Genomic DNA, 14,778 nt, shown 5'->3' with positions numbered 1-14,778 from the left:
TGTCTGCCTACACACTCACACCCGACCCAGCTCTGTATCTCTAAGCTTTGAACATCTTTTAGTGTTAAATGATTATATATTGCTTGTCAGCTGCTATTGTAAAGTTCCGAATTTATTTCACCGCATATCATTGTGTGTGTGGGGGAGGGAGTGATTTGCACAACTCGGAATATTGAATAACTCGGTAGGCAACATTTCCCATCGTGCCGAGTTGTAAAAGTATTACCGTAATGCACAAAACTGATTGACATGCTTACATGTTTTTTTCTTAATCACATCCTTTTCGGTGAACTATATTATTTCAGCTCAAGGTGTTGTATATGGTTTGAAATTTTATGTGCTAGTCACCATGATACTTATACTTCAGTGTACTATATGGACTGCCATTGATTTGCAATGGATGAATATGAAAGGCCAATGAAATAGTCCAAGTTCAAGCTGGGATCATGGAGGGAGAGGGCAGTGAAGGGGAGGCAGCCCATTGAGTTTATCATCGTGATCATTAGAGGATGAAATGTAAAACTGAGTTAAATAAGAGTTTATTAAGGAATATTGTAATTTCCCAACCTTATCCTATTAGTCTGAAACATATATATGGAATATTCTCAATTGGCAAGGATAGCATTCATTTAAATGAGTTACTTCATGAGAGCATGTGGCGGAAGAACATGGGATGATAAGAGTAAATAAGAGGCGGAAATCAGATTTGGTGTGGATGTCAGAGCAAGAGGTGTAGAATGTGTTGTAAAGTGGGTAAGGAAAAATGCACTGAGAAGACCTGAGCACGTCTTGAGCATGCAGAATCCTGATTATGTGAAGACGATTTGAGTCAAATAGAATGACAGTGAATGACAGGGAGTCCACCTTTTTGTGGACTGAGGAAAACATGAAGAGGTGCATGGGAAGGGAGGGTGGATGTTCGAGAGATACTTCAATTTGATCTCTGACTGTCCGTGTAGAAAAGTTATATAGTGAGGCATAGTCTATGAGTGAGGTATTGTTATCATGGACAGGAAAATTACAACTTAAGAAATGTATGCTTACTTCTGATATATATAATAATGAGGTGGATATGTTGTATCGGACTGTGTTTTCAGTCTCACAAAGCTGTCCAGGTCCTTAAAGTCTTCCTTGTGGCGTGTTGGGTCCACTGCATCCATGTCTGGGGCAAAGAGCAGCGACATCTCGTTCAAGTGCAGCTGCAGCACACACCGGAACTGACAGTCAGTTTCCAGGACATCATCAGGATCCCCTAAGGAGTTATGAAGTAAGTAATTTTGTATGGCTGAAAAGATTAATTATTTCTACTTGTTTTACTTGATTTCATTTTATTAATTAACTTCAGCAGTGGATTTTTGGACTTTATTGCAGCTTTTTCATGTCAGATTACCTTTTTTTACTTGTTATAGTTTTGTAATTTTATCATTTGAAATTCCTTTATCCCATACTCCGTGCTAGGTAATTCTAATACTTTTTTATGATTACACTTTCCTTCAGCTCTGTCTTAATGCCAAGGACTATATGTCAAAGTTTTATGTGACTTCATAAATGATACAAAGCTGTCCATACCTCCTGTCATGTACTGCTCAAACTTTGGGCCATAAATCTCCGGGAGGCTGCTGGGTCCTTCCTTGTCCTTGTGTTTCTCCTTCTCTGGAACCTCACTTGTCAAGTATATTGTTCCTTTGAAACTGGCCGTGGGAACAAGAAAAGCATCAGTGTAATGGAGAACTGTAAATCTGCTTAACTTGTATTTACTTAGATTATATTCCCACCTTACTTGTTTTTGGTACAATAATAACAGTGTAGCATTGATAGCATTGCTTACCATACTTAAATGAACCGTATTTACTCACTATTTGACTAATATCCTCCACTCAGCATACATGTGCTTTGGGTTTGTATACGGGGCCTGCATTATTTGTTTCAGCATTCTCCTTGAGCACACAAAGTCAGCCGCCAGTCTGTAGACGCATCATGAGTTGCATGCGAGTGACAAAATTACACATTGAACTATCACTATTTTTTTTCATTGTTTACCAGTTTTCATGCAGATATGTGTCCTCTTACGGTCATAAACAGATTTTTCCAGTTGAAGTTTGCAGTAAAATTCTACTGCTGAGAAGGGTGACCACTAACCTGTCTGATGAATCTTTGGCTTTAACTTTTTCCTGGTTTTTAAGAATCCACTGAAGGAGATGTCTGAAGCCATCAGATGACGTTCCTGTGAAGGTATTGACTCTGTGCCATCCCCGATTGAGGTCCATATCCACCTGTAAAAGTGGAAGCCATATGGCACTGGTGCTTGTTTTACTAATAACCTTTTCCATTTAGCGTAACCCGTTTCTGGGTCATGATCTGTAGAGTCCCTTGATAGATAGAGTCCCGGCAGCCTAAGATTTGGACGCCATTATTGGCCCTGTCTTCGCCGCGAGACCGTGTGCTAGTGTTTGAAAAGCACGGCGAAAACACAGGGCCAATAATGGCGTCCAAATCTAAGGTTGTCGGGACTCTATGAGGGACTCTACAGATCACGACCCAGAAACGGGTTACGCTAAATGGAAGATGCTATAACATGAATGTGTGGTGGAATGATGAGTTTTCGATTTTTTTTATATTTTTTTTTACGAACAATGAGTTTAATGGCAAACAATGACTGCCTTAACTGTAATGCAGTTCATTATAATTACTATTATTAGTCACTATTATAACCATACATGACAAAAACGTGCAAAACTATGACGCATGTATCGCACTGTTAACTTGAGGGCACGCACTATATCTGCACGTGACCATGGTGCTCATCTCATGTCACTGGGCCTGAGCCTGTAGTGGGCAAGAACCCATTTCTCCGGGTGACCACACTATTCTCACCATAGTCAGGCTCAGCTATGACGTCCTTTTGAGTGGGGCTTACACGGGGAGCTGCCTCGCCACAGCGCTGCCCAACCTGCCCTTAATTATCGGATTACTCTAAAAAATATTTGTTTACATTGTAAATAATTTATCGATTCTCTCGACTGTAAAGCCCACGAGAGAAAAAACGTATATAGCTCTCATTGAGGATGGACGTTAGAGGGGAAGTGATATGATGTCCTTGATCACTGTCCACTGACAAAGTAAGAGAGCAACGTTGTCACGTGTTCTGGAATTTATATAATTCATTGCCATTATCCTAAAATGCTACACATTCATAGCACTGTATAGCCGTACTTAATATATACTGGATATTTAATGCACAACTTTAAATAGCTGACGTATGAGAGAGATGTGTTGTGGGTGATGCTGTGTGGCGTCCCTGTGGCTCCTCTGTCCCTACAATTCTCATGTGCGTGCGCGGCCAACCCACCAGTCAAGACTCCGCCCACATAAGCACGTAGAATAACTAACAACACACACGCCACAGGTTCCCATGGCAGATTTTTCTGTCAAACAGAAACGATTTCACCATTTCCTAGTGTGTACGAAATTATTTGGTGAGTGATTCTCACAAATCAAACATACCTAATGGAGAGAAGAGCAGTGTTCAAGACGACATGTGTGTGTGTGTGTGTGTGTGTGTGTGTGTGTGTGTGTGTGTGTGTGTGTGTGTGTGTGTGTGTGTGCGCACGCGCCTTTTTCTCTCCATTAGGTATGTTTGATTTGTATGAATCACTCACCAAATAATTTCATACACACTAGGAAATGGTGAAACAATTTATGTTTGACAGAAACGTCAGCCATGGGAACCTGTGGCGTGTGTTGTTAGTCGATCCACGCACGCACATGAGAGTTGTAGGGACAGAGCAAGATCAAGAGATCCTGTTGATTTTGGGACAGAGGAGCCACAGGGACGCCACAGTGGCAGGACTGAGGAGAGACGCGAGCCCCAACCAAACGGCTTCAGATTTAAGTCGGACTACAAGTACCATTTTATTGAACAAGACATCCCCAGTCCCACGGTCTTGTCACTACACCACAGGAGGAGCTTTAAAAGAGATTTTGCAACTTTCCACCAAAAATTCGTATCTTTCACTCCTTAAACATAAAACCAACTCCCTGCCTTTCCTCTGCTGGACTTTAATCACCAGACTGAAATAGCCGCAAAGTACCAATGCAAGGGTCTAGACTGCATGCGTTCGGGAAGGTTATCTGTATTTCGTGTCTAATTACAATTATTCTTTTAGTGACATTTTTTTTTTTTTTTTTACAGCAAAGGAGTCAGTTCAAGTGCATAATAAAAAGGAAAAAAGTAAAAAAAAAGCCCTCTATAACTGCTCCTAAAAGAGTTAGAGGTGGCAGAAAGAGAGGTCAATTTCGGGAGGAGAGGTGTCCTGATACCCTCCTCTTGAAAGAGTTCAAGTCGTAGGCAGGAGGAAATGCAGATGAAGGGAGATTGTTCCAGTTTACCAGAGTGAGGGATGAAAGAGTGAAAATGCTGGTTAACTAGTGCGTAAGGGATTTGGAAAGAAAAGGGATGAGCTTGAGTAGAAAGTCGTGTGTGTGGCGAGGCCGCGGGAAGGGGGGAGGCATGCAGTTAGCAAGTTCAGAAGAGAAGTCAACGTGAAGATATCGATAGAAGATAGAGAGGCAACATGGCGGCGGAATTTAAGAGGTAGAAGACTATCAGTAAGAGGAGGAGAGCTGATGAGACGAAGAGCCTTACTCCACTCTGGCCAAGAGAGCTGTGTGAGTGAAGCCCCCCCACACGTGAGATGAATACTCCATACGAGGGCGGACAAGGCCCCTACTTAATAGTATACGGATAGCAAGTGCGCGGGGGAGAAGAAATGGCGGAGATGATACAGAACCCCCAACCTCGAAGAAGCTGATTTAGTGAGAGAGGATATGTGAAGTTTCGAGTTAAGATATTGAGTTAAGGATAGACCGAAGATGTTTAGTGTTGAAGAAGGTGACGGGTGAGTGTCGTCGAAGAATAGGGGATAGGTGTTTGGAAGATTGTGTCGAGTTGATAGGTGGAGAAACTGGTTTTTTGAGACACTGAAGGACACAAAGTTCCTTTTATCCCAATCGGAAATGATAGCAAGGCCTGAGGTTAAGCGTTCTGCAGCCTCCAGTCTGGACTCCGGAGTCATGTAATTCCTATTGAGAAGGTCTTCTATTGAAAGAAGTTGAATAATGCAGAGTGGAGTCGTCAGCGTATGAGTGGATAGAACAGTTTGTTATGGAAAGAAGGTCAATGAAGAATAACAGGAAGAGAGTGGGTGATAGGACAGAGCCCTGTGGAACACCACTGTTGATAGGTTGATAGGATAGAAAACATCATTCTGAAGAATCTTAATAACAGGCATAAAGGAGTCAGATGGGGGATGAGTAGGAGGAATATGCCCAGAATCGTCCAGAGCGGAGTTGTTACAGAAAGTTTGAGCGAAGAGTTCATCCTTAGAGATAGATGAGACGGCAGTGGTGCCGTCAGGGTTAAGGAGAGGAGGGAAAGAAGAAGTGAAGTTGGAGGAGATATTTTTGGCTAGGTGCCAGAAGTCCTATGTAAACTGTAAATTTGCTCTGCGTATTCTTTATGTTACGGTTATCAGAAACTCTGTGGCGCTCCCTGCCCTTGAAATATGCACGCCAAACTTGCGGCCTTCCTAATACCACTTCGTCTGATTTGCCGGACACTTGACTACTCAAAAAACGCCCGGAACACCCCTTTACCACTCTTGTGTCTTGCCTTCATAAATTCGTCGTCCGGAATGTACTTTTGACTCAATACGGGCATCATGGAGTTGTCGTAGAGAATGTTCTTCTCGCTGTCCACAGAGAACGACCCCAGCACCGTGGGCGGGGGCAGTGGTGGGGCCTCCCCCTCGTACCTCTTGGAGTCCAGCACGATGAAGCAGTCTGGAATGAGTGCTTGATTGAACACTAATGCCGCTCTAGCGTCTCCTCCTCAACAGTTCGGAAAGGATAGTTAAATGATCCCTGTTCCAGCTAGTGCCATCTCCGTAACCAGCAGTCGGTAGTAGTAATTAGTCAAAGCTGTTGCACTGTGTTTAGAGTAATAGTGATAGATGAAAAAAATTACTTAACAGTAAAAGAGCACCAAGTAATGGATATGACATATTTCTTTTTCTATTAAATTACTGGGGTGCTTTCTTGTCATATTTCTTTTTCGGTTAGATCAGTGGGGTGTTTTCAGGTTCACTTCTTCCTATAATAATAATTAATGACTGACTTTTATATTCAATAAATATTAGTTTGATGCAAATATTGATTCTCTCTCTCTCTCTCTCTCTCTCTGTATGTGTATGTAATGCTCCTTCCCCCAAGTGAAGGAAAGTAGAAAAGGTAGGACAGGCTCCAGTTTTCCTCTCTCGGTAGATTCAATTCCTTTCTTTATTACATTCAAATACATTACTTTGTAAATAGCATTACTTCGCTAACTAGTACCAACACCTGGAAGAAAGCCATGCCCAAGAAAATAACATGAAAACTCATCAAACATTAATCTATGCATCCTCACTAAATGTTATTACCGTCGCTGACGTCACGCTCTGCGGTGCTTCCTCGTCCTCGTCCTCGCCCAAACAGGTCTTCGTCGCTCTGAAAAAACAGTAGAGCCATCAACCCCATTTGTAACTCGCATTTTTTTTTTTTTACGTCGCAGAGCGAAATAAAGCACTTTGGAAAGTTACAAGACCACGAGAGTAATAATTTTAAGCACTAAACAGTTGAGGTGGGCCGGATGCGTATTTACCATCTGCCTACACAAAAGTCTTCGTCCCGAGGCTCCTCCCCCCCGCGTGACGTCATGATTGACGTCATGAATCACGCCAATGACAGCGCTTCTACAGCCCCCAATGTGTGTGTGTGTTTGTGTGTGTGTGTGTGACCAAGCTTACACACACGACCTTCAATGGAGTGTGTGTGTGTGTGTGTGTGTAAATATATGAAGTTCCCTTTTTATTGATCTATCGGACGCTTTGAATTTAGATGAGCTGTGTCACACACACCTTTATAAGAATAACTTCATGTATACACGTAAAAGCTATGACTGTGTGTGTGTGTGTGTGTGTGTGTGTGTGTGTGTGTTTATCTAGTTGTATTTACCTACTTATAGCTTTACAGGGCCTGGGCTTACGCTCGTGTGGTCCCGTCTCCATATCTGTATTTGTCCAACTTTTCCTTAAAGTTCTGCACACTCTTCGCCGATACTACATCCTCACTTAGTCTGTTCCAAACCTCTATATTTCTTTGCGGGAAGCTATATTTCTTTATGTCTCTCAAGCATCTTCCTTTCCCCAATTTTTTACTGTGTCCTCTTGTGCTCCTGGTGTTTATTCCTTCTTTTAGTAATTCCTCATTATCTACATCTTCCATTTTGCTCAATAATATATAAATCAGTATTAGGTTTTCCCTTTCTCTTCTTTGTTCCAGTGTTGGTAGGTCCATCTCCTTTAATCTTTCTTCATGATGATGATGATGATCAAACCTGTTGGCTGGTGGCGAGTCAGACCATGATAAGACGCGGGTAGCGAGCTGTCACTCGCATGAAATAGTTGCATCACGCTGTCTGCCGGCACTGGGTGTATTTCATGTTGCCTTCAATTCAAAATAATGCCACCTCAAAGAAGTCAAGTGTGGAAGTACTTTGAGGTTATCTCCAATGATTGTGTAAGATGTGCAAGAGTAACTTCTCACGAAAAGGCCGCGAAACAAGCGACATGCGCAGTTCTTTACAAAGCAAGCACCCAGAGGAACATAGAGAGCCTCAAGAAAATATTAATGATAAATCCCTTTCAGACACACTTCTGGTCGGGTGTTATTACACATTGTTTATCATCACAGCAGTGAATATCAGTCACTCAGTCCAATATATATTACATGGAAAACGTTAAAAATCGCATTAGATGATTAGACCTACACAGTGTTTTCCTCACCACCTGACAGGGATGAAGTATTCGTATTCGAATACATTCGAATACCGTATTTAGGTGTATTCATTCTCGAATAATTATTGATAGAAATCAAAGTAGTCTCATTCGTATTCGAGTACAATGGAAAAGCATTCTTATTCTGCGAATAATCTGACGAATACTTAAAAACTTATTATCAGAAATAACAGCCGTTGTTTCTTAATTAACTCTAGCCTCCAGAGCGGACGTGTAATCATCGTGCATAGCACAGGTTCATGAGCTCATTTTACTGTTGCATAACTGTAGGACACAGTGCTATACCCAGTTACGTCAAGAAGGTATTTTTCAATAAAAAGTATTCATGAATCTCGTCTATTCTTATGCTTCTGCAGGAATCTACGTAACTGCTTGCACAATGAAGCGATCTCAAACACCACCACCTGCTCAATTACCGCTGATGAGGACAGAAAATCTTCACACCTTACCCTTTGACGCCTGTGTTCTTGGTGCTGCCGTGAGGGCAAAAAGTCTTCATACTTGTCCCTCTGGCGCCAGTGTTCTTGGTGCTGCCGTGACTGTGACATGTTCTCGACTCTTGAGACTTGCTGCTGAATAAGTTTGCTGGGTAATGACACACTGCACACTTATTGATATGGATATCTAAAACCCACGAGAAGTACAATCATGCAGCCAACTGAAATATCTGACCATGCTCTAATACTTATACTGTGACACACACACACACACACACACACACACGAGGTTACCAGCTTACAAAGTTTTACGCTTACAAACTTCTTCTATATGATTTAGCGGATCTGATAATGACCTATGCCTTTACAGCTGCTTTGCTAATCATTGCAGTCCTGATTGTTGAGTTAGCGACACTTGTGTTCACGTTTACGGTTGTGCTTCGAGAACCAAATAATCAGTAACTGGCCACCATGCCCGTGACGCGGTGTTGAGATATCCGAGGCGGCCGGCTGAGTGTGGCCGAGACGCTGAGAGGCCGCGTGAGGGACATGTTACTCACATGTATCGCACTAGGCAGCAACGCGTTGGGGGTAGAGAGAGACGTGTCACGGGGAACACATGCACACTGCACAGTACTTCAGGGTGTCCACTGAGCACTGACCAGTCTGTGCAGCGTACACAACGGAAATATCTAATGATTTAATCAATGACTCACATGCAAGGTGAAGACTTGGTGATATCACGACAGCGAGCGGTGTTTTCCTGTTAACATTATTATTATTATTATTATTATTATTATTATTATTATTATTATTATTATTATTATTATTATTATTATCACTAATGTGATCATCGTAAGGGTGATGGTGTCTGTCATCACAGCCTAAGTCCCACCTCATGTTGAATACAAATTTACCACAATTAGTGTCAAAATTCGAGTTTGTACAAATAAAAGTTATTGACTTGTGAAGTGAATATGACAGCTCCTGAGAAACTGCATTCGTTGTTCCTATCACTTTGAGGAGATAAGCACATGAGATACGGCCTGGATAACATAAAAGGTTGATATGATATTTTTTTAATCATCAGATAAACAAGGGGTGGTGGCCGAGATAGCGGTGAACGCACGTGTTGTGATAATGATGACGAATGTGGTGGTGATATCTGTGGTGGCGTGAGGGTGGAGCGTTAGGAAATCCGTCGTTATTGTCTTTCTTTATTTGTACTTATTTTAGCTGCTTCCTTCGTTTTGCATTAATGATTTGTAGGTAACTGTATTTTTATCGGCGTCTGCGATCAACAGATTGTCCATCTTCTTGTTGTTCTCTTCAAGTTGTTTTCCTGGCTTACTCATGCATTGTAGACATGACATTGTATAATAACATTTGTTAGCCCTGATGAACCCTACAATATGGCATTATAAACAAAGTCCGCTTTAAAAAAAAATTACGTCTTTGCCTGTGGTGCCGGTAGGCCTTCTTAGTAGGGCCTGATGGTCGGCCCCAGCCCGTTGTGGCGCAGGCAAGTGTTTATAGTGGCGCCATCTTTACTTTTCAGCATTTTCCATTTTAGACCCCTAGTTGCATAATATAAATTGTTGGGGGGTGTTGGAGGGTCATAGACGCCGATCTAGCACAGTTTTTGTGCTATTAACACTTTTTTTTTTTTTTGAGAGAGAGAGAGAGAGAATTAACTGTAGCAACAAAATCTTATATATATATATATATATATATATATATATATATATATATATATATATATATATATATATATATATATATATATATATTGTTTGCCTGGTATGGAGAGAGAGAGAGAGAGAGAGAGAGAGAGAGAGAGAGAGAGAGAGAGAGAGAGCAGAAAAAAAAACACATTAAAGAGAAAGGGGCGGATACAGGTTGGCTACAGTTTTCATCACTCACCTGCTTGTTCAGCACCTGCCTGGCCAAGACTAGGGATTATCACGTCGTTACCTTGATACCTGCACAACGCCTCCAAAGCTGCCGTGATGGAGGGACGTGTGACGGGAGGAGAGAGGGACCGAAGGAGACGGGAGGAAAGAGGGACCAAGGGAGACGGGAGGAAAGAGGGACCAAAGGAGACGGGAGGAAAGAGGTAAAGCCCGAGTCACACATTCACGACAATGACTCCCGGCGCTCTCCCGATTCAGACCACGCCCACCACCGTCGGGCCGCATGCCGATAGTTTTGGAGATTTTCAAAACAATCGGAGCCCTCCCCGATATCTGTCACCCGTCGCGAATAAGCTACGGCCGTAGGATGTCCATCTCAACGACGTCTAACAACGTCGTTTCGACATCGGCTATGGTCGACACTCAAGGGGATGGACTTACGATGGTCGTTACGTACGCGTGGCAGCGCGACATTCCAAAACTGGCGGCGCGTGGTCTGATGTCGGGAGGGCGCCGGGAGTCATTGTTATGAATGTGTGACTGGGGCTTAAGGAGTGATGAGCAAAGCAAGGATATGCGAAGAGGAGGGACAGATGGAGAGAGGCAGAGTGAAAGGGCACATTAATAAAGGGAATGGAAGAAAGAGAAGAGAGAGAGAGAGAGAGAGAGAGAGAGAGAGAGAGAGAGAGAGAGAGAGTGTTGTCATTTATTGCAGCTTGTGTGTTTGCGTCAGTATTGGTGTCTCTTAATTGGTCATGGCATTCTCTCTCTCTCTCTCTCTCTCTCTCTCTCCCAAATTTATTATGCTAGAGTTAGTATATAGCAGGGCAGAGATAGAGTAGATATAAAAAGAGAGAGAGAGAGAGAGAGAGAGAGAGAGAGAGAGAGAATAAAGGACAATGTAAATAAAAAATAAAAAGTACGGAGATTTTTGCGTTCTTTCGCCTCAAAAACATCATTTCAGCATCACCACAGGATCAGTACCACTACCACCATCATCAGTCACCACCACCATCACCACTAGCATCATCACCACTTCCTCCATCCCCACCACCACCACCTCCACCACCCCCTCCACCGCGTCCATTTTTCAGGCTTCTGTCTTGAGTCACGGTTATTTCACGGAGGTCCTTGGGAAGCTGTAGTTGGCGGTGTTACATTTCTCAACGGTTTTCTCAGCCCTCCTTATAGTTATTTTCTCCTCGATCTTCTCTTTTCCATTTTCCGGGCTTTGTATTTCTTCTTGCTTGCTTGTATAATGGTCTCGTGTCTTGTTATTTTCTGTTTTTCTTGTTTTCTCACTTTTTTTTATCCCCATCTCTTTCTCCTCGTTTACTTAATTTCCCGTCTTTTCCACATGTCCTCATCATTCGTCCGTCCTCTTAGATATCTTTTCGTATTCAGGTTACTCTTTCATCAACAGGAGCCCATTTTACCGTACCTTTCCTCATTATTCCCCGTTTTCTCAGTTCTTCACCTCTCTCTTCGTCCTCCTCCCATCCTTTTCCTGCCTCGGGGAAGGGATCAGCTCTTGAGGAACACGAGAAGCAGGTATCACCGTTCACCCTCTCGTAAACACTCCGCCCCCTTCCTTTATCACCACCGTAAGCATTATCCGGGTATTCATCACCGTCATCACAGCCTCAGGTGCCTAGCTGAGCCATGTCCTCGTCTCCGTCTACACACCTTATTTGCCACGCATCTGCTTGACAGGAACCAAGGATTATAGTTACCCTCTAGACTAGGCTCCTTGACAAAAGCCGTCTCCGTTTTCTTACATTGATAATTATTCTCCTCTGTGTCAAGCTAAGCGAAATAGGCAACATAATTATATCATTTAATGTGTTTGAGTGAGTCCGGTACGATCAGTTTTCCTTCCAGCCTCGTCGAGTCCGCGCCGTGCTCATGGGTTGCTGCCTGAAGCCTTGAGCCCAGTTCACATTATTATCATCACTATTATTAGCACTACCCTTCTCATTGTCATTATTATTGCTATTACTATCACAAGACGTTTGTGTATAGTAGTGAGTAGTTAGATAACATCACGGAGAAAAAAACACTTAAGGGATGCTGTACGATCAGTTCTTGTGACCTTCACGGCATCGGTATTCTCAGACGCTTCCACTTCTCACATCAACTATTTCCAAAGGTCAAAAAGGAGATTAATCGGGTTTTCATGAGTGCTTGTTCACAATCATAACATAGAAGAAGGGTCAAAGTGCCACTAGGGCCATTAAACTACCCCTAGAGATGCCCATATCTCCTACGAAAAGCGTGTCAATAATTATGTGTACTTGAACGCCGTAGGTTTGTGAGACGGCTCCGACCTGTCTTCCCCGGCGGCGGCTACCTGCAGAGTGAGGAGTGACCACGCTTATGAGGCGCTGGTGAGGAAGAGGCAAGCGAGTGTTTTATTTGTCTGGGTGCCCCGCGTCAAGAGCATACAGAGAGGGAATAAGGAAGGAAGAAAACACATCAGAACTACACACAGATTGGAGATGAAAAAGTAAATTTCGAGGAAGTTTTCATCAGTTTGGGTGAAGTTGTCTCATGTTCGAGAGGAGGAGTAAAGAGGATTTTTGGCGGTGAGTGATGTTATAGTTTTGATTCCTTCGTCTGATTTATGAAATGGAAAATAAAGTAAACTTCACTTCTAAGAAAACAGAATAATTAGGCTTTCAAAATGATAAACTCTTATTTAGCGACTGAAAAATTAAGTGAAGTTACAAATAACATGGTCATATAAAAAGCTTCCCACATTAAATTTTGTTTATGATGAATTAACTTTTTTTTTTTTATTATTATTTTTTTTTTTTTTTACGCCTTGGCCTATTGCGCCGGCAGGCTTCTTCCCGGTGGATCCCTGAATTCCTGATGGTCGGTCCAAGGCTTCTTCCCGGTGGGGCCTGATGGTCGGGCCAGCCCGTTCTGGCGCAGGCGAGTGTCTATAGTGGCGCCATCTTGCATTGGCTCATGCTGCCCTCCCGGAGCTCATCTTTAATCCTAGAATCTAGAGTCCGGGTTGATAGGTGGTCTTCTGGTCAGCATGTGGAGCTAAAGGAACAGAGATAGGGATAGAATCCGAAAGAGGGCAGTTTAGAAAGCAAAGACTTGTGCCAGACTCTATCGAAGGCTTTCGATATGTCTAGCGCAACTGAGAAAGTTTCACCGAAACGGCTAAGAGAGGATGACCATGAGTCAGTTAAGAGAGCAAGAAGATCGCCAGGAGAACGCCCCTTGCGGAACCCATACTGGCGATCAGATAGAAGGTTAGAAGTGGAAAGGTGCTTTTGAATCTTCCGGTTAAGGATTGATTCAAAAGCTTTAGATAGACAGGAAAGTAAATCTAAAGGGGATAGTTTGAGGGATTGGAACGGTCACCCTTCTTAGGTACAGGCTTTACAAAGGCATACTTCCAGCAGGAAGGAAAGGTAGATGTTAATAGGCAGAGACGAAAAAGTTTGACCAGGCAGGGTGTCAGCACGGAAGCACAGTTTGTAAGGACAATAGGAGGCACTCCATCAGGTCCATAAGACTTCTGAGAGTTGAGGCCAGAGAGGGCATATAAAACATCTGTATGAAGAATCTTAATAACAAGTATAAAGGAGTCAAAAGGGATATGAGTAGGAGGAATATGTCCAGAATCGTCCAGGGTGGAGTTCTTACAGAAAGTTTGAGCGAAGAGTTCAGCCTTAGAGATAGATGAGACGGCAGTGCTCCCGTCAAGGTTAAGGAGAGGAGGGAAAGAGGAAGAAGTGAAACTGGTGGAGATATATTTGACTAGGTGCCAGAAGTCACGAGAAGAATTAGAAAAAGCAAGGTGTTGACATTTTCTGTTGTTGAAAGAGGTTTTGGTAAGTCGGAGAATAGATTTGCCACGATCCCGGGCTGAAATGTAAAGTTCATGGTTAGTAGGAGTGCGAAGGCTCTGGAACCTTTTGTGAGCTGCCTCTCTACTTTATTAATAGCACGAGAACAAGCATGATTAAACCAAGGCTTTTTAGCATGAGGAGTAGAGAAAGAACGTGGAATGTATGCCTCCATTCCAGAGACAATCACCTCTGTGATGCGCTGGACACTGAGGGTCTCCTTCCTGGAAGCAATAATCATTCCACGGGAAATCGGAACAGGAGCGATAGGACAGGATACAGAAATAAGATTGTGATCGGAGGAGCCCAACGGAGAGAACAGTCTGACACGAGTAAGCAGAAGGATTAGAGGTAAGGAAGAGGTCTAGAATGTTGGGCCTGTCTCCAAGACGGTCGGGAATACGTGTAGGGTGCTGAACCAACTGCTCTAGATCGTTGGGGAGAGCAAAGGTGTAGGCTTGTTCACCAGGTTGGTCAGTGAAAGAGGATGAAAGCCAAAGCTGGTGGTGAACATTGAAATCTCCCAAGAAGGAGATTTCAGCGAAGGGAGAGTGAGTCAAGATGTGCTCCACTTTAGAGTTCAAATAGTCAAAGAATTTTACAGAGTTAGTAGAGTTAGGTGAGAGATAAACAGCACAGATGTATAGTCTTAGCCTGATGGTGGAAA

At 42.9% G+C, this 14,778-nt stretch overlaps 1 protein-coding gene across 1 annotated transcript in view; it reads right to left on the bottom strand.

Moving 5' to 3' along the window:
• The window catches only part of LOC126996285 (uncharacterized), a 79,959-nt gene that overhangs the window by 45,880 nt on the left and 19,301 nt on the right, over positions 1 to 14,778 (bottom strand). The window contains 6 exon segments of the mRNA XM_050856662.1: positions 1,045 to 1,252; positions 1,570 to 1,691; positions 1,857 to 1,964; positions 2,140 to 2,273; positions 5,672 to 5,841; positions 6,477 to 6,543. Coding sequence (XP_050712619.1) covers positions 1,045 to 1,252; positions 1,570 to 1,691; positions 1,857 to 1,964; positions 2,140 to 2,273; positions 5,672 to 5,722 — 623 coding nt within the window. The 5' untranslated portion in view covers positions 5,723 to 5,841; positions 6,477 to 6,543.

The sequence above is a fragment of the Eriocheir sinensis genome, chromosome 9 (assembly GCF_024679095.1).
Source record: "Eriocheir sinensis breed Jianghai 21 chromosome 9, ASM2467909v1, whole genome shotgun sequence".
Lineage (NCBI taxonomy): Eukaryota > Metazoa > Arthropoda > Malacostraca > Decapoda > Varunidae > Eriocheir > Eriocheir sinensis.
Note: the sequence above shows the minus strand (reverse complement) of the source record. Positions and strands in the feature narration are given on the sequence as shown.